The sequence below is a fragment of the Theobroma cacao genome, chromosome 6 (assembly GCF_000208745.1).
Source record: "Theobroma cacao cultivar B97-61/B2 chromosome 6, Criollo_cocoa_genome_V2, whole genome shotgun sequence".
Classification (NCBI taxonomy): domain Eukaryota; kingdom Viridiplantae; phylum Streptophyta; class Magnoliopsida; order Malvales; family Malvaceae; genus Theobroma; species Theobroma cacao.
In genome coordinates, this window is record NC_030855.1 from 17,768,860 (window position 1) to 17,795,933 (window position 27,074).

The following is a 27,074-nucleotide window of genomic DNA, read 5'->3' on the forward strand; positions in this document are numbered from 1 at the left end:
GGATACTAGAGTGGAGATTTTGTACTTGTGGGACTGCATAATCCCTCAAAGGCTTGGTCTCTTCCTTTTGTTGATCAGCCATTGTTTTACTTGGAGCAGAAACTTTTTTATTTTTCTGTCGAAGTCTTCAAAAAGTCTTTCTCAATTTCTGGATCAAAAGGAACAATTTCCAAATTTCGAGCTCTTCGCATGCAACGACCAAAAGTACCTAAAAAATTAAAAAAAATTAAAGAAGAAAAGTCTAGATTAAAATTAAGAATGCTTGGTATTAATATTAACAAAAAAGAATTAAAAATCAATTCCTCGGCAACGGTGCCAAAAACTTGTTGAATTTTCTACTCACGCAAGTGTACGTATCGCAAAGTTAATATAGATATGAGTAAAGTGTCGATCCCACAGAGAATTGAATTAATCCTTACAGTTAACTACTAAAATTAACATACTTTAATTTTATCTAAACAATTTAAATTAATAAACTAATAACGAAAACTAAAACTTAATCTAAAATCTATTAGCAAATTTACTTATTAAATGTGAATGACTACCATACCTAAGATTATGATATCCCTCAATACTTTATCTGATTATTGTCTCTCTCTCTTAACTCAGTTTAAGGGATTAAATTGCTAACGTAGAGTCCTAAATTATTTACAAGTCTCTGTCGAGTTTCTTATAAAAATACATCTCTCAATTAATTAACTATATGTCTATGCAAATTAAATTGAAGAAAGATTCATTAAGTTTGTGCTCTAATCCTGGGCTTATAGGTATATGTTTACCCTATATGCAAATCAAACCACCTAATCAACTAAAATTATTTGATCATACGTTATTTTATTTAAGGTCTACCTAAATCTCCTTCGTCAAGGTTTAACTTAGGTTTCCAACTCAATCTAATTGGTGATCAGGCAATTACAATCTAATTGGTGATCAGGCAATTACAAGCATTAAGAACAGAATAAAATAAACAACTTAAATCCATCAAATATAAGTAAAAGAGAGATAAATAGTTCAGATTATATATTGAGTTCAATCATAATCTTAGATTAAAAATTTAGTTCCCCATCAAGTCATACATTATCATTGAACAAAATTTAAACATTAAAACAAAACCAAGAAAATAAGAGAATAAAAGAAAATATAGAAAAACTCAAGAATTGTATTCTTGATCTTCAAATCTCCTTGAATTCTGCAAATTCTGCAAATTCTTCGTAACTTCAACGACTCTATAGCTTGACTCTCAGCTATTAATCTGGTATTTTTCTTATCTCCTTAAGTCCTCCGAAAGGTTGTTTTTATAGGCTTTAGAGTTAGGCCAAATTGGGTGAAGAAAGAAGTCAATTTTAGCTGGGAATTCCTCATCAAACAATGTAAATCGCAGTTTTACCAAATTAATTAACAGAAATCACAATTGCTCTAGGAATGATGCAGTATGTTAACTTAGATAAGATTTTTAACCATCTTACAAGCCAAACTGGGTGAAGATGTAAACATAAAAGTTGTATATCTTTCTCTTAGCTTTCCAATGGTCCAAGAATCACTTGATTTGGAGCTCTTTAGAGAAATTTATGGCCAAAATATCAAAACATATGCATTGGAAGTCTGCACCTCGAAATTGCTCTCCTTCTTCCATCAAAATTTTTCTTCAAACACCTACAAAAGCACAAATAAATCAATAGCAACCTATCTTAATCATATTATCACCAAATTAAGTATAAAATTAACCAAAATTAGATTGACTCACCTAAAATAACTAATTAAGACAATTAAATAAAACCTACTAATTTTTATGCATTACTACAAGAACCTAGCCAAATTATTATCAAAATTAAGCTCAAATAACTCTATATCATAGAGCTATCAGTAATTTCTACCGATTATGTGGCGTACCTTCAAGAATCTAACTATGACATTGGTGCTGATAATGACCCTGAGATGTTTTCACAGGCAATGGAATATAGTAAATCTAAATTGTGGTATGATACCATGAATGATGAAATGGATGCTATGGCGAATAATTAAGTCTGGGATCTTGTAGAGTTGCCTGATGGGGCAAAGGCCATTAGTTGTAAATGGATTTTCAAAACCAGAAAAACTCATTAAGCAATGTTGAGAGATATAAGGCAAGACTTGTTGCTAAAGGATTTACACAAAAAGAAGGAATTGATTATTGAGAAACTTTTTCTCGTGTCTAGAAATAATTTTTTTCATATTATCATAGCATTGGTTGCCCATTTTGACTTAGATTTACATCAAATGAATGTGAAAACAATATTCCTCAATGGAGATTTAAAGGAAGAGATATACATGAAACAACTTATAGGGTTTATTTCTAATCATGGTGAGCATTTGGTTTGCAATAAACCTGACAATTTGTGTTTTGTGTCTTAACTGTGTCAACACGATTAAGACACGAAATATGATAAGGTTAAATACGAACACAACATGAATAATTATTCGTATTAGCATCTAAAACATGTACACAAATATATTTATTAACTATGTAACACGACACGATACAACTAACACATTTATTAAATGTGTTAAGATTTTTTATATGACAATACATGACTAATAAATATGATTAAACAATTAACATAAATTTTTCTTAACACGTTTGACATGACTTAAAATATTTACAATTAAATATAATTTTATTATTCAAATTTAGAATCAATAATTATAAAAATAATTATAACAAAATAATAATAACATCAAATATAATAAAATTAACATATATACATAAAATTCATTATCATACTAATAAAATCCATCATTGACATTAAATGTGTCACTTATACATGTTTAAACATGATAATACGATTAACACAATTAATTAAATATTTTTAAACGTGTTTTAAATGTGCTAACTGTGTGGACACGATTAAGACACAAAACATGATAAGGCTAAACTCAAACTTGTTTAACTTTGTTTCTTCTAATGTCGTGTCTAAAATTGTTAAGTCTAGTTTGCAAGCTTAAGAAGTCTATATACAAATTTAAGCAGGCCTCCCGTCAATGGTGGTACTTAAAATTCCATAACATAATTTCTTCTTTTAGTTTTGTAGAGAATGTTATGGATCAATGTATATACCACAAGGCTAGTAAGAGTAAAATAATCTTTTTGGTTTTATATATGGATGAAATTTAACTTGCAACCAATGATTTGTGATTGTTGCATAAGGTGAAACAATTTCTCTCTAAACATTTTGATATGAAAGATATAAGTGAGGCAGCTTATGTCATTAGCATTAAGATTCATAAGGACAAATCTCAAGATTTGTTGTAATGGTCTCAAGAAGCCTATATCAATAAAGTTCTTGAGAGATTTCAAATGAAAGATTGTTCTCTCAGTGTTGCACCCATTGTGAAAGGCGATAGGTTCAGTTTGAACCAATGTCCCAAAAATGATCTTAAGAGGGAAGAGATGAAAAATATTCCATATGTTTCAACTATTGGAAGCCTCGGGTATGATCAAGCCTCTACTAGACCAGACATTGCATTTGTAGTTAGAATGTTTGGAAGATATAAAAGTAACCCGAGTTTAGACCATTGGAAACAACAAAGAAGGTTATGAGGTAACTTCAAAGAACTAAAGATTTCATGTTTACATATAGAAGATTCGACAATTTTGAGGTAGTTGAATACTCAAATTTAGATTTTGCTGGTTGTGTTGACTCTGATAAATCAACATCTGGATATATCTTCATATTTTCTGGAGGAGCTATACCTTGGAGAAGCACAAAGCAATCTTTAGTTGCTATTTCTACCATGGAAGTAGAGTTTGTTTCTTATTTTGAGGCGACATCATAGGGTATTTGGTTAAAGAGTTTCATATATAGGCTTCAAGTTTTTGAGTGTATCTCGAAGTCATTGAAGTTGTATTGTGACAATCCACCAACTGTGTTCTTTGATAAGAATAATAAAAGTGGAAGTTAAAGTAAACACATTGACATTAAATATTTAGCTATTAAGGAGCACATAAAAGCAAATAAAGTGCCACCAAAGTTGTTTAAGGGTCATGTTTTGTGAATGAAACTTAGTTCTATCTTGTCACATACCATTTGAATTAACATGTTAGCATATTTTATTGTGAAACTATCACAACCCGAAACTCCCATCGAGCCCGTGACAACCACCGCGACGTCCCGATAGGCACTCATTACCCCGAATGCCAATCGAAACCCCGCAAGACTTAGCATCAGCTTTCGCATCTCCCCAGTGAGCGACAGTTATTAAATCTCACATTTCAAAAAAATCATAAGTCATTTCCAAATCAAAACAATAAAATATTACTTTCTGGCTCACAATGGGCATTTTCATCATTTTTCTTCGAAAATACCGAAACTCGCCAAAAACATGGTATAAAAGCTAAATATATTCATACATACTTTAAATCAAATAACTGAAGAATAAAATTACTTTTACAGTGACACGTGAGCCCCCAACTGACTAAGAAGATGTAGGGCTACGAACCCTTACTTTCTAGGATGCAACTTCGAGATTAATTCTCATCTTAATCAACTATCAACAAATTATCCCAAACCTGAAAAATGGATAGGAAGAGGGGTGAGATTATGATTACATAATCTCAGTGAGTAAACAATTACCATCAAAAGCATCTAAAGCAGAGTAAATAGAGACAATATAAAAACGTTATATCTCAATAATGTTCATAACACAAATTTCGTTTCAATCTATACCAAACAATTTCTTTTCATCAAAATTTTCTGACTTATGAATTTCTTAAACTTGGCCCCTGCAAGAATCATTCTTGCGAGTACCTTCGTCAAGGTATCCCACTGAAACCGCCAAGGTTGTTCAATGACCCATACCCATAAACATGTTTTCACATCTGACACACAGTCGTTCCTTGGAGTTGGCTGAGTCTCACTCTCACGTGGTGGCCCGAACGTGAAGTGCACTCAAATCATACCTCAGGAGATACTTCACCCAACATCTCCCCCCGAAGGTAAGTGTATAATTGAGTTACCGTGCCCCTCTCATAGGCAGTCCACGAAAACCCCCACCACTGCAATGACCGTTTAATATACCACCAGACCCATAAAATTTTCAGTAGCATAATATGGCGAATAAAATTTAATCCAGTCTATCGAGACCAATCCAAAACTGTTCATATATTTCATGTCAACTCCAAAAATTTAGCCATCATGCTACCATAGTGTCCTAAGCCCCAATTTCAATAACATATAAAATCATAAATTTCAACACAGTCTCCATATACTCAATTTTTCCAAAACAATATTTGATTTCAAAATCAGTATAAATCTCATTTTTATTAAAAAAATATTTTAATTGGAAAACATAATATTTTATAATTTAAATTCACCATTCAATAAAAGCATCAAACAAGTATAATAACTCTAGATATTTAAGACGATAAGTTGTCCACTCACAGTTCTACGAGTCGATATACTCCTAACCCCAGTCTTCAGGCACAATCTTTGTACTTTTACCAGTGTAATTTGCTCACCACCTATCCACAATGTACAATACATAATTCACCACATTAATGCTTGACCATTATAAAATCAATTCAGGCTCGGTGTATATGCATGATATGACATGCAACTTATCCGACTACCGCTTAAATGCGGTGCTGACCTAATTCGGCCTATTACCCGATTAAATTACTAACGCGTCCAATTTAATCCCAAATTAATTTTTTTCAGTTTCTATACCTCAATTGCACCCAAATTGACTTAATGTTCCTCAGTGTGGTGCAAATTATCAGTCTCAGTAGTAAATTATGAAAATACCCCTAGTGGGTAAAAATTCATATTTTTACTCCGAAAATTCCTATTATTTTTGTAGGCTCATAATTCATCATTATTCATCATAATTCCTCAAATAAACATCAAGATCATCAGCCAATATTCCCCTAGAAAATTCAGCCAATAATGGTAATGGAGGAAAATGAATTCTTTTCTTGTTATTTTGTTTCTAAATATGCTAAATTAACTTAAAACACTAACATAACTTAAAATCAAATTAATCTAACTTCATTCTCTCTCCATACCCATTTGGGCAGCCATGAATTCATCATGAAAACATGTAATTTAACCATGAAAATTAAGGAAAAATGCATGGGTAAGGTAAATCACTAGCAAAATCAAAGAAATTTTACCTTTGCTTGATCAAATCCTTGAATTCCAACACTTTCTCTTTGATTTTTCCCACCTAGGGTTTGTTCTTCCTTGGTTTCTCTTCTCTTCTCGTTTGGCTGATCACTATGGAAGAAATGGGCTGATTTTTTGCCTTTTTATAAAGAAATAATAAACTAATAAAAACATGACACATGGCATTTCCTTATTGGTTCAAATTTTAAATATTTGACTTTTAATTCTTTAATTCTCCACCACACATTTCTCATGTTTATCCATTTCCATGATAAATAAAATCCCTTGGTCTTGACAAGTGTCGAGGGTGAAAATTTACCGATTTGCCCCCGGGATGGCAAAATTACCATTTCGCCCCTATATTCCAAATTATACCGAAATTAAAAATTTTCACTTCTAAACTTCAAATCATACTCCAATACTCAAATCATACTCCAATAAGTCAAATGGGGCCAAAAAAATCTTTTCTAAAAATTTTCATTTTATCCCCAAGTGACAAATGACCATTTTGCCCTTGAATAGTGAAAATTCCGGTTTGACTCCAAATTGATCCTCGAACTCCGAATTACCATTTTGAGTCATCCCTGAACTGTGAAACTCTTAATTTCACCTTAAAATTCCTATTTGAACTAGTTGAGGCTTAATCGACTTAATTATACCATTAGGGGCAATATCGTCTTTTAACGATTTCTCAAACTTTCTAAATATGTAACCATTCTATTAAGCATGTAAATGACGTCGTAATTATTTTATAGAATAGGGTTTGACAGAAACTCTTAATTTTTTAATTGTTTTCTCTTTCAAATTGTGTACAGTTAAATGAGAATAACAATTGTTTATTAGAACCTTGAATAAACATTTGAGGTTTATTGAAAAAGTTATATACCACATATTAAGCTTTTTGCAAAAGAGATTTTTGTATTGTAATATGTGGAAGGTAATACTTGTTCTTAAAGGACTTACCGTCATGATTTGTGTAATTTATTCCTTTTGTTTCAAGTATTTGGGTAATTAAACTAATAGATTGTGTAGATATTAAAATAAAAAATGTTTGGACCAAGTGGAAAAATGTTGGAATTTTAGATTTTATTTAAATTTAAATTCAATAAATTCAATTGTGGTCCTTATCACGTATCTGTTATTATCTATTAAATATTTATGTTTCACATTTAAGTATGTGATAATATTACTTTAAGTGGCATAAATAAAATTTATTTCAAATTTTAGATGAGGATTTCCCTTAAATTTTACGAGATTTGAGATTTCCTTGACGAGAGGAAGTCTATAAATAGATATCCTATGGTTCTCTGACACAGCAATTCATTAGCCCTATATTTATCATTAGGAATAGCATTAGGTCAGAAGATCTCGTAGAAGGAGTTTCTTATTTTATTATTGCTATGGCTAAAAGGTAGTATCGATTTTAATTTATTTTAACTGCTATATGATTTGTTTATGTAAACATATTTAAGTATGATTTATCATAAAAGGGAAATAATAATTCATTTACTTTTACTTTCAACTCCAACCATATATTAAGACAGTTTGACATATATAATAAGAAACACTAAAAGGGCTTGACAGTTTGACCTATATAATAAGAAACACTAAAAGGGCTTGACAGTTTGCCTTATATTGGGACTTATTTATTTCAATTAATTTGCACTAATTTTGTTGTTATTAGCATTAAAAAATGAATCAAGATATATCATTGTTATATGAAAATGTAAATAATTGCGAAGTTATCTTAGTTTAGTGGTCGGTCATTTTCTGTATTATTAAGTAATGACTTTGGCACCTAAATCTTTTACTTGTAACATTTGTCGCATTCTGCATCAAAAATTCAAAATGTTATGGCATGTTTCACCTTCTCTTGAGCATCACTTCTGCATTGAGGCCCATTTTCGCACCTAGTTTAATATAATAATCTTGCAAGCAAAACAAAAATAAAATTTTCAGTATAAGTTTAACTTAATAAATGTTTTTCATGGTGACCTTTAAGACATCAGTGGAGTTAAAGTGGTGACAATGGTCACTCGTTAATTTTTAATTTTATGATTTTTTTTTGTAATTATCCTTTAACCTCTCATATAAAATCTTGAATTTATCGTTGTTCTAAAAATCTTGAATTCATCATTGTTCTAAGATAACCCTACTGATGAGATGGCCTATTTTTTAAAAATGATATCCAATGGCTTTGATTTTGTTATTATAATTTTGTTAAATAAAATAAAGTTTTGAAATAATATATATGATTTCATGAATAAAGAGAGTTCCTATCATAAGAAAAAAAAATGAAAGATGGGCTTGGGCTGAATATAGAACAACAAAATCCAACATCAATCCTTTACACAAGAAAATAAGATTAAAGTTGTTTTAAATAATCTGAAAATGGGTGAAAAACATGACGTTAAAGTGTGCAGATAATACAATATTTGATTCGTTATAACTTTAGATTTATATTTTTTATTAAAAGAAATTTAGATAAAATTCTTTAAATTAAGTTTGTCAAAATTAATCAAATAAATATTATTATTTGAAAATCAAAATCACTAAATTAATAAAATTTAAAATTGATATTTATAAGTAACATTCGATCAATATTATTCAACAGAAAAAAATATCAATTTAATAAAATATAAAACAATATTCAAATTAATTAAAATTTCAAATACTTGATTTATATAAAAATTCAATATAAACGATCAGATTTAATTTTAATTTCTATAAGAAATTTTAGCTAAGTCTTCTTTTTTTTTTTTATAATATAGCAAGAGTTATTGATGAAGGGGGGGAGGGGGGTTGATGCAATAAATTACGTGAGGATTACGTGGGAGTGGGCCATCTGAATTGAGTGAAATCTCAAAAAGTGGTCTAGAAAGACCCGAAAGCAATGGGGTCCATTTTGGCATATTCGGGTCTGCTTCACCACATGAGTGGTCTGGCACTGGCACCCGGCCATGCCACCCAGTTGCTCATATTTCAAGCTTTCCAGTTAGATATGGCTAAGAAACAGATATGGATTGCTATAATGAGTACTCATGCAAAGTTCCCCTTCAACCCCAAAGATAAATTACAAAAGAAAAAAAAGAAACATTTTATTTTTTGACTCTTTTCTTCAACAAAAACAATCATTTTTTTCATTTCTTTCATGTTACATATGATGTACATATTAATATATTAATTATATAATTAATGAATCGTATGATGACAATTAATTTTAATGTGTCGGTATAAGAAATTTAACTTAGAACGCAACTTATAACTTAATTAGCAAAAGTTTTTTGAGTCTGCTTTGCACGATTCATGCGCTCTGATGAAGTAGGAAAATATCAATTATGAGGACTATTCTTAACATATATAATAATGATAATGATAATAGTGATCTAGCTAAGATGCCTTAAGCCGTGAACATTGAAAAGGGGGAATAGGAAAAAAAAAGGGGGAAAGAGGAGAAAAGCTATTAACATGAATGGTACACATGGATTGTACTCTCATTGTCAAATGCCTCATTATTGTCAGTTGTAAAGTTATTTTAAGTCTGTCAAAGGGGCCATGCCAATGTCCAATGTTGAAGGGGATTGCTTTGGTTTGCTTTTTCATCACCATGATTGCATTCTAAGCATTACTTTTCCCATTCAAAGAGATTCAATCCCTTTCATATTTGAATTAACAGTTTATGTATTGCTTTTAATATATGGATATGGATATAGCTCTTCTATTTCATCCACTCTATAGCAACATCTCAAAATTAATTAAAAAAAATAAAGACAAACAAGATTTTAGTTAAAGGTGGGTGAGTAAAATCAAATGTGTTTCACGTTTTATATTGAAATTATTTAAATATATTATCACTTTACTTATCTATTTGTATTTTAAAATATGCAGGTTATTCACCGTAATTTTACGTTTTTCAACTTTGGATGTTTAAGAAGAAAGAAAAAGAAGGACTATCATTAATTATTACACAACCTAGATATTAAATGAAAAATAAATAAAAATAAAAATCAAGTATATATCTGTAGCCCTTGTATATTATAGATTATGGTAAAATACATTAACCCCTCAACTTTTGATAATAATTATACGTGAATCCATTAGTGTTCAAAATGAACATTTCATCTCAAACATGTAAACGACATTAATGCTTAAATTTGAAATGTTTAAAATGTCTTTTTTTTCACTCTTTTCCTCTCTCATGCCGGATCAGCAGCTAAATTTGATCATGGAATGTAAATCCGACTTGATCTCCCTAAGAGCCCCAGATCAGTGCTTCTTTAGGGAGAGTCGCCGACAACTGGTGGTTGGGTGGAAAGAATTTTTTTTTGAAAAGAGAAAAAAATTAAAATAAAAAATTATAATTTATATTGTGGTAATTTTAAAAATTAATTAAGGGTAAAATTATCTTAAAAATATTACTATGTTATCAAACTAATAAAAATATTGATGATTGACTAACAACAGGATTTATGCGTCCAGCGAAAATATTCTTTTAAGACGGATTATTCATTTTAAAAACTAATAGATCCACATATAATTAAGATCAAAAGTCAAGGGAGTTAGTGTATTTTATCCTACGCTTAGTAATATATGTATGATTGCCTTTGTCTTTGAAGTTTGCATGCAATTGTATCACATGTTAATTGGAGTATGCAAAGGGCAGTAGATGCAGCGAATAGAATGGAGAGGTCATAGCTAACAAAATTTTATACTACACCATTAAGCAAAAGATCTGCTGCTATCTAAAATTGGAGAACTTGCACCATACAACAACAGGTGAATGAACGTCATGAACCCAAATTAAGCAAGTGCCCAGAGAAATTATGAAAAACATAGACAGAGATTTTAAATCTTTTTTTATATATAATGTGAAATTTGGAGGAAGGGAAGAGGAGGCTTATGACTTTCGAGAGCTTTTTTGTTCCAAATAGTTATGAAAACCTAATTGGATTAAAAAACTTTCCATTCAAATTTTCTATTTCCATCCTTAATTAGTACAAAGAAAAAGCTTAAATTTGAAGCTGAAACAATTATTGCCCTACCACCAAGGGTTGATTGCCACTAGGTCAAATCAGCTTTTTGTATACACCGGTGTAATTTGCAAGTGTTTCCAACACGATTGCGAGAGAGAGAAGAGCCGACGAAGAGGAAATATGCACAAAATGGTGTGCATATACATCCCAGAAAATCAACATGCAAATCAACTAATTTAATCTCATCCCATTGACTCATTATCTTTGTATTAGTTGATCAACACTACGTTCAAAAAATCATAACTATCTATATAAATACCAAGTGTTTTGGTCAACCTGAAAGCTGCTTTTGCGGAGCTGTTACTCGACTGGATGCTAGGGTGATGGCTCTGGTTTTTTTCTTCATCATTCAGTGGCCGCTTATCGGGTTTTGTTGTTACTTTGGCATTTACATGGCACATTTCATGCTAGGGACTTGTCCTACATGATTTGGCCATTCTACTACCAGAAAAAGGGTAGTTTTTGTACACTTTTCTTCAACTAATGGAATCATCATTAAAGCTTTTCAAAAAAAAAAAAACTGGTTAAAACACCATAAAGACAATGTAACTAGCTATGTATGCATGTTTTCCTCTTTTGTTCTTCCTTGATGCTACTGGGCACAATAAATAAAATAAAATCCCTGTATAAAGATTTGTGAAGAAGTGAGCAATTTTTTCTTGTATGGCCTTTGGCCAATATGAAAGTTGAACATTTTATGTGCAATTTTGTACAACCATGAACATGTTTTAATTTTGGACATATATATTCATTTTCGTTAGCCTTATCTCTAAAGGGACGGCCATTGTTTATTCTTTTTAAGCTTGCAAGGATCCTTCTAAAGGATAGCAATGAAAAGGTTAAAATGAAAAATAAAAAGGGAAAAAGGAAAGAGAAGAAGTGAGCTAGTTCATTTGTGAGAGTCAAGATTCTTTGCTCAAGAAAGAATGGTGCTTTCCCAACAAGTTTTTTCCTTTTTTTTTTTTTTGGTAGATGAACAATAATAGAAGTGAACTTCACATAGACGAAGCTCTAGTTCATAGGTCAAAGAAAAGCTACAATACAAAGCTATCCTAAATTAATAACAAGGTACAAGAACAATAGTTTATCATCTGGTGGAGAATGCAATAGCATCATGAGCAATCAGCCTTATAGAATTCAGCAGAGTGACTGCTCATGATGTTATATCATTCCATTCCATTCCATTGAAATTGCTTCAAGCAAAGCAGTTGCTGCAATCTAATCAAACGTTAATTGCCTCCTTAAAACCCGCCGCCAAAAGCTGGTGCCCAGTAATCAGCACCATTATCACTTCCAACTTGTTGAGTGCAAGATACTGGAACCAAGCACAGCCCTCTACTCCTTAAGTCCTTTGGCTTATCTTGGATATCCTGTTATTATAATCAAAAGAAGTAAATCTCCATTAATTGGAAAAGGAAAAGGTCAAGAAAAACAGTATGAGTGCAATGATTTTCATAACTCATATGTATATGTAAATGGATAATGGTGGTGTCTGAAAGGGTACTCTTTCATTTTTCAAAATAAAGTTATAATAATAGCAGTAATGATGAGGAGGATAATGATGATGATATAAATAATGTTGTATGAATGAACAATTAGTCAAATGAGTGAGAGAGAGAGAAAGACAGAGGTGTGTCATATCAAGAAAGCATTCCTGGTTAAGGAGCCTCCTTTGCTTTCCTGGTAGGTGTCTTTCAACGACTAATTTTAAAAACGAGAGAAATGGAAAAGCAAAGGGAAAAAGCATTACTCTTTCTATCTTCAACTCCTTTTCTTTTCATTTCTTTTTTTTTTAAATTACATACTAATCTTATGCAGTCCCAAATTATGCTTTTGATTAACTTTTATTCACTTGTAAAAGTGTTTTAAAGCTGAGAACCTTGTTCTTTCAATGGCTTCCTTTATGAATAAAATAGTAGTTAAAAACATATGCTTTCCATGTACAAACCCTTCCCCTACTTTGCTTTTGTGAGGTGATGGATCCAATAAAGCATACCTGTCCTTGGTCTTCAGGAAATGCGCAATTCCTTTCTCGTTGTACCTAAAAAATTAAATCAAAATTACCTATCAATTAAATAGTAAGTATATCATACCAAGTATAATATGCAGTTAACCATATATATATATATATATATATATATATATATATATATATTTATATACTAAAAGAGAGAGTGAGGGGGAGAGAAAGAGAGAGAAAGGTTTAGTCTCGCTTTGGGAAAAAAGAGAGAGAGAGAGAGAGTGTGTGTGTGTGTATATATATATATGTATGTATGTATGGGTACTTACAGATTGTTGGTTTCTCATGTTTGTGGATGCAGTGCCCAAGTAAGGGGAGCTAAGCGCCTGCGTTTAAAGTGGGGAAAAGAGAATAAAATTTTATGACTTCCATAACTAAGGAATGATAAAGAATAGCATGAATTATTGAAACTTTAAACTACATGCTTCTCACTGATTCCTGAGCTACTAGCAGAGAGTATAAAACGTGGAAGAAACATCACCTCAATTTGACCCTGAAGGAATCTGATATACCCAATAGCTTCTAACAAAACAGAAGCAGTGTCAGTCTGCAAAAGAGCACACAAACACAACACAAACCCCCAAGTCATCTTTCAGATCTTCCTTTAATGTTAAAAGAGAAAAGCCAAATGAAAAAAGATAAAGAAGAAAAAAGAGCCTTGATCAGTGCATATACATAAAATAAGGAAATAAAAACATCAAAGGATATGGGTTCTATTATAGAATAAAACGGCTTCTGTAATCTGGACTATTCCTTACGTTCAGTTTTTGTGCTAGCTGATGAACAAGTTAAAGAGAATTTTGTTTTACCTTTCCAAATGGGGAAACTAACTGGTGAAGTGTTGTTACCCTATCTCCTAGCTTCTCTTTTCTCACCTGGATTCAGCATAAATATAATGCAGGAAAATCAGCACACAATGTTTTAATAGCTTTCTTTTTTATTTTTATTTTTTATAAATGGTTATAGCTAGTAGTAGTAGCTGAAAAGAACAAGACATACTTGAAAATAGACAATCAAGAACGACATAATATTCTACACAGACACAAATGCACAAGCACACAGAATTAAAGAGAGAAAAAAAAAAGAGAGAGAAAGAAAGATTCTCTGTGTTACCTTTAGAGGTGGTTGGCTTGAAGACGGCTGAACCCTAGCCTTCTTGCACACCCCACCTGTGGCCGTGCTATTACACTGTGAAAACGAAAACATAAAAAGATATAGCAGCAAAGAAGAAAATGAGAAAAAAAACCAGAAAAAAAATAAAAGAACTTTTATTTGTTAGATTTGCTAGGAAAAAGAAGGAAAGAAAATTTAAAAAGGGTGGGGGAGGCGTTGTTTTCTCTTTCTTACCTCAGAAGAATGATCTAGGGGTTGAGTATTAGTCCCATCTGCCGCCTTGTTATAAGAGAAGTCTAATATATTACTACTACTTAAACTAGTAATACAAGACCTAGGAGAAGAAACTGGCATGATATGGGACCAAGCAGCAACAGCAGCAGGCGGCTTAGATGCTTGAAATTCTTCATCACCATGACCGTACAAGTTGCTATTTTGAGTAACCTCTTGCTTTACGTCAACAACTGGAACCCTCGGAGACGGATTTAGGATTTGGTTTTCCCAATTTTCTAACTTTTTTGTCTGAAAATGACTTGGACCAAACCTTTCTTCTTCGCCGGATAATCCACCCCTAACCACCAAATAAGAACCCCCAGAACCATAATTATTAGTGCCTTAGAATTTGTATGCAAGAAAATCTATCTTACTAAGATAACCAAAAGAAGCAATAAAAAGCACACATTAAGAAATACGTTTAAGGTTAGATCAGAGAGAAGCTAGCTAGATGAAAGATGGAGAAGGAGAGGGAGAGGAAGAGGTTCAATTTGTAAACAGTAATAAGGAAACAAAAAAAAAAGTTGAGATAGTTAATTTGTAAAGGCATCTTGAAAAGGAGCTGACAAAAAAAAAGATAACTATAGAGAAGATATATAGTATAGGGCGAGACCGTAAAAAGATGGTTTATGGATCAAGAAGACCATGAAAGCAGGTTAAAGAGAGTAGTAACTACCATAAAAAAGTAGAGATGAAGTCGAGAAAGGGAGATAGAGAGAGCTCACAAGAGTAGTTGGCTCCATGACTGTGGAAGCTCTTGGTTATCAGCCAAAGAATTAGGAGGAAGAGTAGAAGATCCGAGAACATATTGAGGAGGGAAGAAGGAAGGGGATGGAGTTAACAAAGCAGAAGATTGTTGAGAAGGTGGATGCATGCTCCACCAACTAGAGTTTCCTGCCATCATTTGTTGCACTGATATGAGCTGCAAAAAACAAACCCTTCAGTTTCATATGCCTCTCCTTCAAAAAGAAGTCCCCCCCCACTCACACACACAAGAAAGAAAAATCTTTCTCTCCTTTCCTTCCCCTTTCCCTTTCCCTTTCACTTTCTCTCTTCACTTTGCTAAGTTTTCCTTGTTTATGCACCCAACCAAACAGGCCTTTGCTAAAGGTATAAGAGTTCCCTGTTTGCTTTCTCAGATGAGGCTGAAGAAACTTTGAGTCTATGCCCTTGAAAGAATTTTTATAGGAGAGGTGGGGTTGGGGCGCTTTGCCTATGTTTCCTTTCTTTCCATCTTCCTTCATTTATTTAGTATTCTTTTTTATTCTTTGCTTTTGCTTTATTATAAAGTGGGGCAGAAAAGCTGGTGGGCTATGTTTTCTGTCCTTAAAACTATTGGCCTCTACGAGCTTACTTCCTTGATTTGGGGTGGTACCTTGGGATTGTTTTTTGGGGCTTTAGGGTCAGGGTATGATGGTTTTGATAATTTCATATTATCATGCTTTCTCTATACTCGTGCAATTATTCAACTGACCAAACTATATATATATATATAATATGTAAGTACCCCGAAACATACATTACTCACAATAATAATATCAACATACATTGTTGGAGAAAATTTTTGAACCGTCAGACCACTAACTCCGTTGTGTTTCTCTTATTTTATTGTATGGGGTTTTATTAGGGCGGCTTGGTTGCACTTTGTACACATGCTTCCAAATCAAAGTGGGATATACATCGAGATCATTCTAGCTATGGTATTTATTAAGTACCAATTGATCAGCACATTTTCAACATTTAACAATTTAGTCTACACATGATTAGCTTTCCAATTTATTTATTTGTAAATTAAGATTTCAAGAAATAAGGGATCAAAATGATTAAAACTTGTTCCAATTTTCTTATTTGGGCCAACAACTTGTCCCAATCTTTACTTGTTTTTTTTTTTTCTTCAATCATGCTCCCTATCCATGGAGGATAGGATACAATCTTTACTTGTTTAATACCTAAATTTTTACCAAAGATTTAAGACAAATTATTCATCTTTTGTTTAGGATTATACAAAAATAAGAATATATAAATCTATATTCGATCTTAGCCAAAAGATATTATCAAGAAATGTAAAGAGCATATGGAATTTAGGTTATAATGAATTGAATGAGAGCATCCGATCAGAGCAGAAACAGCAATTCCTACTATCAAACTTGTAAGGGAGCTCTTAGGGGCGTAGCAAAAGCTGAAACAGGAGAGCGATTGGATCGTTTGATTTAATGTTTTAGACCATGAACTTTTTTTTGGAGAGGGGAAAGGTCTTTTGGCTTCTATTGATTTAAGATGGACACAATAGTGAAAGAAAATATAAATAAATAAAATTTATCGGCATGCAACTGACAGTCTTTTGACTAAAGACAACATTTGCAATTGCTTTAAAGCGTACAAGACAGAGATTTCAGGACTGATCTAAGATCAAGGAGGCCCGCCAGTTGAATCAAATTATTCAAATAGCTTAGCCTATAGTGCTGCTTCTAACCGAATATCTGTTACCACTTTGGATTTTGAAGAGCACCAAACTTGGACTGTGAAATGCAGGCAGCAGGGCATCATGTAGCTTAGCTAGAGAGAAAAACATGACACGGGTTTTCCGCCAAAGTACACTTCCCAGTTCTATGTAATTTTCAACCATGTAAGCTACCAACAAACATCAGTCTCTTCTTTTTTTTTTTTTTAAAGTCCTATATATATGATCCACTTTCCAATATTGTTCTCGAATTTAATTGCATGTAATCAATTTTTTTTTCACATAAATGTAGATTCGAGTCTGTTACCATTAATGATCAACTATTACAATAAACAATACTAGATTCTAATCATTTTTTTTTAATTTTAAAAACACATACAAATACCGATAATTATATNCCTAATAAACCCTTGATCTATGCATCAGATTATATGACTAAGAGAAACATGAAACAAATAGTTCAGTTTGATTACTGATCTTCGTACTAAATAATCGAACAGTTAAAATTTAATATGAAATTATATAATTTTTGAATACGGAAAAATATTATAAGATTGTTCTTTGGGAAAAAAAAACCTAGCACTAATTGAAATCCATTTAAAATGTTTTGATTGACGGGTAAAATTATAGAAGGAGGCCCACAAAAAATTCATCAAATACAAACCAATTTCCACCCTTAACACACACGCAAGAAAGGAAGAGAAAGGATTGTGTCAATGAGTTTTTGTCACTCTTTTTATTTAATTGAATTGAAACCTTTTCCATAATTGAAAAGGAAAAGCTAGATTTTGTAGGCCAAGGTTTGTTAACCAGAAATATGGCCCCCAGGGTCTAACTTCATTTGCTTTATTTTTCTTTCTTTCTTTCTTTTTTTTTTTGTGGATATTATTGGAAATAGGTTTGACCACCAACTTCTGTACATGCCATTAGACCTTGGGCAAAGTCATGCGGTACAACTCTCAGTTTGTCCATTTCATGGTAGCTAGTGTGGAAAACATGTTCAGCTGTTTCTTTCTTGATAAATTCCACGGTAAACAAAACTAGTTCTAAGGATATTCTCTACAATTCTGTTTGTTTTTTCTTTTAAAATTTATTGAAAATATATATATATATATATATATATATAATATAGAGGGTTTTTCCTTAATAAAGTAGTGTATGTTCTGTTCCTGATATTTTTTTTAATGAAATGATGGAAATGTCAGTTTCAAAACTGTGCTGGCTTGAAATGTGACTAGAGTCAAACTTCCTGAATGAAAGTATAATAGACCCAAAGAAAGGAAAGACAGGGAAAGCCCAACTATCAGATATTATAGAGCTCTGTCTGCGTGGATACCAACCACTTTGCCCTTTGGATAAAACACCCATGAATTTATGCTTTGGTTAAAAAAAAAACACAAACACACACAAATTACACGAAACAAAAGCATTCCATTTGTTATAAAGCTCCCTGTAAAAGATTACACCAAAGAAAATGTGCAACACATGCTGCCGCAATATATATAGAAATTCAGCTAGATGAATATGAAACCATACGACCAACGTGTTCCCTGACCCACATCATTGCCACTAGTCTGGGCCCTGTTATGCTGGTGAGAGGTGAGCCATTCCTTTTGGTTCTATGGCACCTGCCATTCCCTTACCACGAGATGTACTGGGCAAGCTCTATCCTCTACCAGGACCCTACCTTGCTCAGGAATTTGAGTTTGTTAAAGCAAATCCATTTCCATTTTAGCTAGGACAATGTTGGGTTTTCCTTTCAAAGCCTACTTTCTCCTCTCAATCTCGCGTGTCCATCTCTTCATCAAAAAGTATTAGCCATTGAAGATGCAAAAATAAGATGACATCTTAGGTTGCGAGTCAGAAATTTTCACCTTCTAAGAGACAAGTCAGTTAAATTTACCAGACAAAGATTCATAAGAATAAACCAATATGGGAAGGACGAATCTCTCTTCCACGAGTTGAAAAAATACCTCGTTATTAATGTGAAAGTTGACAAAGAATGATTAATTCCCCACTCAATTGGGGTACAAATGCTTTAAAACAAAAAGCTTTGTTTCTCAAATGATTTGTATGCCACATTCAGGCATTTTTGTTATACATATTTTGAAGTCTACAACGTTCTTTTCTTTATCTTTATCTTTTTCCATTTTTTCCTTCCCCTATGCAAGTTACTGACTCTGAGTTCTATGCTCAACAACGCTACCATGCCGCTGCATTGCCACAACAGGCTCACTGCATCTGGAACACCGGAATGATGGAGCTGCAGCACATCGTGTTCTAAGGCAGTAGTAGCAATACCTGTAAAAAGGAAATTGGACCCAATTATAAGCAAGCAATAATTGACAATTACTCTTAAACACTGTGGAGCACTGGAGCTATGGAAATGCATTTCATCGAAACAACTGTTCAGGGTAGCATTCAATAAATTACCAAGATACATGGTCACACCATGTATGTGTCAGTCCTTTTGTAAGTCCAAATTAAAAAATATATTTCAAGGCAATTATTCTCAGCCTAGGGCAATACGGGCCTCATCCTTTTGAAAGTTAGGCCCCATGAATTTTGACAGGCTGTGAAAAACAGGCACAAATTTAGATGATCTTCTTTACAACATCACCCGATATAGCAAACAAAATGTTGAAGTTAAACAGGGAATATGAGAGAATTCAGTTAACCTACCTATGCTGACAAGGTAGAGCAAGATAAGGAAGTGTTGGACTTGCCCGGCAAATGGGACAGGTAGAGTCATCCTCCGTAGATCTTGAAGATTTGTCCTTCGAAAATGGGTGAAGAAAACTTTTAACAGTGGATGAGTTCAGAAGAGGGAGAAGCAGCAACAGCATCTCCTGCATAACAGCAAAGGAAATATAATTACTAAGACACATTCATCACAGAAAAAGAAAGGTTCCTGGTAGTCTAAGTCAATCTGACCAATGGCAAAGAGATGGGAAAAGATTCAATGTTATGTTAACAACACTAGTACTTTGATTAGCTATGTTGACACAGAACAGGTAAAAAACCTGCCGTATCAAGAACCATTATTGAATGACTCAAATAGCAAAATATGGATGTTTATCCTATACATAGGTGCTGGAGTTTAAACACTCTACAAGCATATGTATACTCATTTACTTGCAATATAAGCTCCCACCCCTTTCTAGGCATTTTTGGTGAGCTTTTCATGAATCAGATATGAATATATTACCAAACACTAAATTTAACAGCTACCAGAATTTTTTTTTTTTTTTGTAAATTTCTCCACAATATGCACCTCATTTAATATCTGTTATTATGGTAGAGACTAGCCTACAAACAACTACTAATGTCCATTGCCAAGTAAGAGGACATGCATAATTTCAAATCAAGCATTCGGATACACAAGAATCGTGATACTGGCTTAAACAAGGAAAGATTACCGAGAACTCATTCCAAACCAACTGGCGATTCATGTACTCAAAACTAACAGCTCGATTCATATTAGGGCTTTCATAGACAAGCCTTGCTCTTAAAGCTCTTTCAATGAGGTTTCTATACCTGCATTAGAACAAGAGATAAAAATTGGATCAACTCTGTCTGTCAAAGGTGATCATAGAAAAACAAGGCTTTTCAAGCCAGCTAAAAATTCACACCCATCAAGCTTTCATGTTTGGTAGAACAAAGTAACATATATCAAACCAAAAACCAGACAGACAGATCAGTTTCCTACAGTGAAGATGACAAATGGAAAAATCAAGTTGAAATATAGTAAGTTGAATCAATATGCTTATTATCAGCGCTTCTGTCCTTCTGTAGGTGTTTACTATCCTATAATATTAATGAGATTTAGATATACATGCGCTTCAATATTCATAAGGGCTTCCTTCTTATGAGAAATAACACTTTGAAACCTACCTTCCTGTGTAAAGAAATATGAGTAGGTTGCCAAATGATGCAGCCTTGTAAAGCCCTTCTATACGTTGCATCAAACCCCAAGCCCGCCGTGCCAATGGCCTCTGCAGAAGGAAAAGGAAAATCAGTATTCACTTTAAACGGTCTTCCAACACTTCCCTAGGGTAAGAAGACAAAAAAGAAGGAAAGATACATAAAAGCTGCACCTGCTCAGAATCACCCCATCTGCGAAAAGCAGAGAATGATTGTAAACGAGCCCAAATGTACTGACCACCAACCGTGGCAATGCAATACCACATTTTCTGAGCAACAGTTAATCCAGGCCCTTCCAAACCTGTCCTTACTGCAGAAAGATAATGAGTCGCACAAGTTAAGGCTGTAGGTAAGGCTGCATGAGAGAAGGGATGTTTAAAGAAAAGACAACGTTAACCAAGGTAAAGTGCTACACGGATATTAAAATAAACTCTCCTAAACATGGTTCAGGACAGACAATGTTACTAAGGTAAGTGCTCCATCTTCTAAATGCATCACAAAAGATTGTCCCAAATCGAATAGATATAATTTTGATATAATATCACTGATAATTGCAGTCATTAACAAAATCAAGAACATAATGAAATTCAACAATGCAACTAGCTATGAACGGCAATAAAAAAGTACCAGAGCATGATGTGGTCAGCACACTAACATGGGGCATATCACAATACATCAAACTCAATTGAAATAGAAATGAAAAAAACAAATTCAAACTAAACATCTATGAATACATATTCCTGCTCATAAAAAATGAAATTCATCAAAAAACATGCTAAGTTAAAATCAGTAATCATATCAAAGGATTAATATGAAGACCACGTGGGTCAGTAGCAATGCTCATACATGAGAAGACACTCTTCACACTATTAGCCCCAAAAACATAACGTCAAAATTTTCGTTGACCTATGTGTCTTCACCTATATGTTCAACATACGAGAAATTAAACCATTGAAGGCCAGTTTTGTAAGTAACAATTAGCACAAGAAGCAAGAGAGATCCAGACCTTCTCACCTTTTCTTCTTATTTCCATGGCACGTTCATCTCTATACCTCAGATTCATAAGAGCATTTCCTGGAGTAGGCTTATCTACCCAAATTGAGAACCTCCAAATGAGAAACTCAAGGAAAGCATCAAGTTCTGGTTCATATTGAAATAACATTCCTGGCTAACCCCAACAAAACAAAGAAACAAGATAAGATAATAGCACGATGGAATTTCGTTTTCTGTACAACATCAATGCCTTCAATAGCAAAAGTACCTTCATCAAGGAGAAAACTTTAACCAACTGTTCTTTTAACATCGCTGACATCTCAATATCCAATCTAGCAGCGTCAAACTGATTAACTCTGGATATTGATATTGGCAGTGTGGAATACTGCAGCAATTGACCAAAAACAGTCAATAAGCTAATCTACAAAAGTTAAATAAAAGCAGAAATTGGAACAACCAGGAAAAATTCCAGATTACGCTCGGATATAATCTTAACCTATTTGCCCTTAAACGGAAGGGCCAAAACTTTTGTATATAACTCTTCCATATGTATAATTAGAGAACTAGAAATTAATTTCTTCATTTTACTATCACAATGCAGTTCCATTCAGCTTTGTCAAATTATCCTTAATACCCAAAATTTATATTCCTTTTGTAGAAAGGAAATAAAATGTTACCCAGAAATTTTCCAGATACGAATTCAATAAAAACAAGTTCCCATGAATTCTAAAGGGCAATCAATAACTAACAAAATATATAAAAGGGAACCATAAAACACAATTTATGAATTATTGAAAAAAAAAAACATAATTTATGAATTTGTGGGAGAGTCTTTAGAGGCAATTATCATTAATCGGACAGATGGAAGGAAAATCAATAGAGGGTATTCTCTTTTTTTTTTGGTTGAACATCCAAATAAATTTTCAGAATTCACAAAAAAAAAAAAAGAGTAAAAGAGTTTACCTGATGAGAAAGAGAAAGAGAGTGCCAGTGAGGAAGTAGCTTTTGGTAAGAAGTAATCCAAGCATCTTCTTGTGGGAGTGCAGGTGGGGATGGATTGCTTCTAACACTAATCATTTGATGAGTTATAATATGGGTTTTCTTTGGAAAAATTATTTGATGAGATTTGTTTGATGTTGAAGCCTTGAAGATGAGGAGGTGGTTTCGTTTTTTCCCTGGGCTCTGCCCTGTTTCAGAAAATGCAGCTAAAAAGCCTTGAGAGGTGGGCTAAACTCGCAACTTGCAGCTAAAGTTAAATTTGAGGGACATGGCAGTTACATATTTTGTGTAAGGTATAGTCGTCTAAAGGGTATTTTTGTCTCACTAAGTATTATACTTGCTATAGGATAGGATTAAAAGATTGAGGGAGATGGTAAAAAATGAATATCAAACTTTAATTCTTTTATTTATAGGTTAAAAAACAATTTATTATTTGTTTTTATTTTTACCGATGAAGTGATGGTTCCCTTGCTCAATGACACATCAAACATATATTCTATAATTACAAATACAAAAAAATACATAAGAGAACCAAAAAAGGTAAAGAAAAATTCTCTATGCTTTTCACCAAAAAAAGCCCATTCTTTTCTCTCTATATTCTGAGTTTGTCCAAATTAACCCTAGACGACCCACCAAATTCACTCTCCACCTCCAAAGCCAAACCCACTTCCCCGAACCTTCTCAATCCTTTACTCAACACTTTCACCACATACTGCCCTACTCTTTTCCTGGACCCCACTCCATTTTCCTTCATCAATCCACATATCCTGACCGTTGATTCTCTCCTCCCAGCCCCTACAACACCCTTTATCAACCTCACAAGCGCCTTCTCATCATCGCACTCGATTGCTTCCATCTCCCCAATCAACCCGTCAATCTCGCCCCCCAGTTGGCTCCTGGCCAACGCCGTGACAACATCAGCGTACAAAGTCAAGTGTAGAGGCGGGTATTCTGATCGGACGGTCGAGAGCACGTGGAGGGCGAGGATGCATTGGTCTTGGCGTAGGAGTTCGAGTAGAGTGGCGAGGAGGTCGGATTTGATGAGGCGGGAGAGGGAAGGGAGTTGGGTATTCGTCGTCGTTGGTGAAGAGTTTCGATAGGCCCGTTTGAGGGACTGGATGGCTTGGATTGCTTCTGTGCTTAAGATGCGGCCTTTGACGAGAGGTCCACGATTGTCTCGTGGACCGCAACGTATCGGAGTGAAGCTTCTCTGGGTGGGGATGGGGTAGAGAGAATAGAGTGCAGTGAGATTGAAACAAAGATAGGAAGCCATCAAAAAAATGGAGGGATTTTTGCGAAAGCCTTAAAGGATAAAAAGGGGTTTATCTTTTTCCATTTTAGTAGGCCGTTTTGATTGGTGAAAGACGATTTTACCCTTGTTGGGACGCAAGTGAATATAAAAAAGGAAGATATACAAAAGACAGCGTCGACAGCAGGATTCGAACCTGCGCAGGACAAGCCCAACAGATTTCGAGTCTGTCTCCTTAACCACTCGGACATATCGACGGAAGCACTCTATTTTGGCTGAAATATAAAAAAAAATTATTCTTCTTTAAAATAATGAGCTCAGAAGGTGGGCCTAAACAACGGGCCATTCTTGACAGCTCAATGCATCATGGGCCTGGTTGACAGGCTACTTTAACAACTCAAAGGAAATTCTATACCAATGGTTGAAGACATGGAGCCCATGTCACACGTTGGCTTGACCACAGTAGCACACTTTCCCTCATGGTCCTTGTAACTTTCCATAATCGCCTAATTGCAAAATATAAATGGGAGAGAATGCAATAAAAAGGATACAGACTGATTAGTTTTTTATTTTTTTTGGCTATGTCAATTAATTATCAAAAATTGTTTTAATGAGTGTCCCAAAAGCACTTTTTAAGGTCAATTAAATCAATATTTATAATAATATTTTTGCATTAAAAGTAGAATAAGTTGATGGTTAATGTGATGAATGAATTTTAATATATTAACAGAAGATATTCCCAAATATAGTAAATTTAAAGAGTGTCAGTAAGGCACCCTTAGCAAATCCTAATTAAATATTATTGATAGGGTAAGGATGAGATGCCATTGCCCATTAAACCCAAATAGGATTGTGAAAGTGAGAAGTCACACTCTGCAGCTCATTAATTGCTACTGCTGTATCTGTTTAGCAATTTCACCAAACATAAAAGTTGTTCTGAGAGTAGTAAAGATTTCCTGTTTTTCTCTTTGAGTATCTTTTATTGTTGTAACCTGTAATATCATCCACCATTATTTTGTGGAAATGAAGAAAGCACCCACCTCTAGTCTTAACAATGTGTTAGTATTTATTGTATTTCAGTGTCTTACAGGTTTAACTTATTAGCCCTGTCGCTTCTGCGTAACTTTTTCTCGTAACATTCAACTTTCAGTGGTACGTACGTTCAAGAGCCGATATTATCATCATGTCCAAACTTATTGCTATTTCCATTGCCATGTCATTGATTTCTGACGAATAGTTAGCTCTGTTCATTTTGGAATCATATTGCTCAACCATTCACTCTCCATTTATCATTGTAGGATTTCACTTTTTTGAGCCGAAGATTTCTTCTCTACCACTTCCACATGAAATTTTTCTCATGTTATTGTTGATTTTTTTTTTTTAATTTATGAATAAAGGGCACGAGTATAAGCAATTGAGGTCGGTAGCAAACAGACAAAACCAAGGCAGCCAATGCTATTCTGACATGCGGGGAAATGGAAAAAAAAAACATGGTGGAATTTGGCTTCCATATCCAAATCCAATTTTCGGGTTAGATTTTCTCATAAATGATTTCTACAACAGACAATGGTGGAGCTAGGCGCTTTGCACTGCTTGCTCACCACAAACAAGTATAGGCAGCAAGCTTAATAATTCAATAAGTGAATAGGAAAACAATAAAAGAGTGTGGGGGAGGAGCAGAGAAGAAGAAAATATCAGCCATCTTTTTTGGTTTCATTCTGCAACCAATATGTGCCTACTAATTATTACATGGTGCTGTTAGATTACATGGAGTTCTCATGCTATAATTATCAAAACATACCTAAAACTATTTGGAAGTTGACACTTTCCTCAAATCCGACAATGCAATCAGGATATGTGGTTTATTTTGGCTAGTACATATATTCCATAGCTTCCATTTTCTGTGTGCCGCCTGTAATTAGGTTTGCATCGTTGTCGGATTAAGCACCAAGGAATAAACACGATATCTATATATATATATTTCATTTAAAACTCTAACCAATTCTCAATATATAACATTTCTTGATAGGTTTTCTTATGTTCTTTTCATTGATTGATTTTGCCATATCAAATGGTCAAAACGATCAAAATGCTTAAGCAGAATATCTAGAATTTGCAAACGCTTTTTCCATTCATGCATGGTCCATCTGCAAACTATTCCCAGATTTTAATGCGTGACAGATGTTTTCATGTCCTAACCATTATATGATAATAATTCCTGATATCTACCCTTCAACCAAGCCATCTTTAATATGGAGATTATAAGTTGCAGAAGCCAGAACAATATTATGGCAGTGCCATAATATGTTTCACAAATTTTCTCTGATATGAACATTTCACCTCTTTGAATAATGATGCTGTTTGTTCGGAATGGCGTATATTAGCCTAAAATCTAAATTAAAAGCCCTTTTGTCTTTAATGGAAATTCACTAATTCATCAGGATACAGATCCGAAAGTAGATTCTGGTGCCAAATTCATTGCACTAAACAATGTAGATCAATCATATTATTTCTATGAATCTGAATAACAATGTATTGTTTAGTAGCAGCTCAGCAGTGATTTTAAATTAACAAACCTTCTGGCTAAAGCTGGCGGCTAACTTTGACAATGAAGATGCATTTATATGGCTTAGCCTGGCTAAAAAATCCATGCCATATTTTTGTTCTGTCATGCAGCATAATTAGGTTCACATCATTGTCTTTGAACATTAATGAGTAAACATGCTGCATTCAATCTGTCACTTATGCTTTACGAAATGCCTTTTGTTAGCTTACTTTAAGCCTTCATTGACCACATTTAAGTTCAAATCGATTATGTTTTTCATGAAAGCTCCCCTCTCTTAATCTTTGATTAGTGTGCTGCATAAGC

General features: G+C 33.5%; 3 protein-coding genes, 1 long non-coding RNA gene and 1 other non-coding gene across 8 annotated transcripts; all 5 read right to left on the reverse strand.

Annotated features, from left to right (window-relative positions):
• Nucleotides 4,511-6,189, reverse strand: LOC108662573. Its single transcript, XR_001928458.1, has 3 exons — nt 6,149-6,189; nt 5,418-5,497; nt 4,511-4,546 (listed from the first exon to the last, which is right to left on the reverse strand). It is a non-coding gene; the product is annotated as an uncharacterized LOC108662573 (long non-coding RNA).
• On the reverse strand, nt 12,042-15,780 carry LOC18595972 (transcription factor bHLH68). Its single transcript, XM_007024160.2, has 8 exons — nt 15,305-15,780; nt 14,541-14,877; nt 14,307-14,381; nt 14,003-14,068; nt 13,675-13,740; nt 13,463-13,519; nt 13,170-13,214; nt 12,042-12,543 (listed from the first exon to the last, which is right to left on the reverse strand). Exons 1-8 carry the CDS (start codon nt 15,481-15,483, stop codon nt 12,415-12,417), a joined length of 954 nt encoding a protein of 317 aa, XP_007024222.2. The 5' UTR covers nt 15,484-15,780; the 3' UTR covers nt 12,042-12,414.
• Nucleotides 18,939-23,343, reverse strand: LOC18595973 (peroxisome biogenesis protein 2). 4 transcript variants are annotated; one of them, XR_001928535.1, is made up of 9 exons: nt 22,921-23,343; nt 22,226-22,342; nt 21,979-22,132; nt 21,138-21,319; nt 20,935-21,035; nt 20,460-20,577; nt 19,723-19,889; nt 19,474-19,613; nt 19,198-19,341 (listed from the first exon to the last, which is right to left on the reverse strand). XR_001928535.1 is itself a non-coding variant. In XM_018123566.1 (8 exons), the coding sequence occupies exons 3-8, from the start codon at nt 22,124-22,126 to the stop codon at nt 19,212-19,214; spliced, it is 846 nt and encodes a 281-aa protein (XP_017979055.1). In that variant the 5' UTR covers nt 22,127-22,128; nt 22,226-22,342; nt 22,921-23,329; the 3' UTR covers nt 18,939-19,211. The 4 variants fall into 4 exon arrangements, 3 of the variants coding, with proteins under 3 accessions (XP_017979055.1, XP_017979054.1, XP_007024224.2); XM_018123566.1 differs by lacking the exon at nt 19,474-19,613 and having other exon boundaries at nt 18,939-19,341; nt 21,979-22,128; nt 22,921-23,329; XM_018123565.1 differs by lacking the exon at nt 19,474-19,613 and having other exon boundaries at nt 18,939-19,341; nt 22,921-23,329.
• LOC18595974 lies at nt 23,433-24,291 on the reverse strand. The gene has a single exon (XM_007024164.2). The coding sequence runs from the start codon at nt 24,227-24,229 to the stop codon at nt 23,549-23,551; it is 681 nt and encodes a 226-aa protein (XP_007024226.2). The 5' UTR covers nt 24,230-24,291; the 3' UTR covers nt 23,433-23,548.
• Nucleotides 24,381-24,462, reverse strand: TRNAS-CGA. Its single transcript has one exon. It is a non-coding gene; the product is annotated as a tRNA-Ser (tRNA).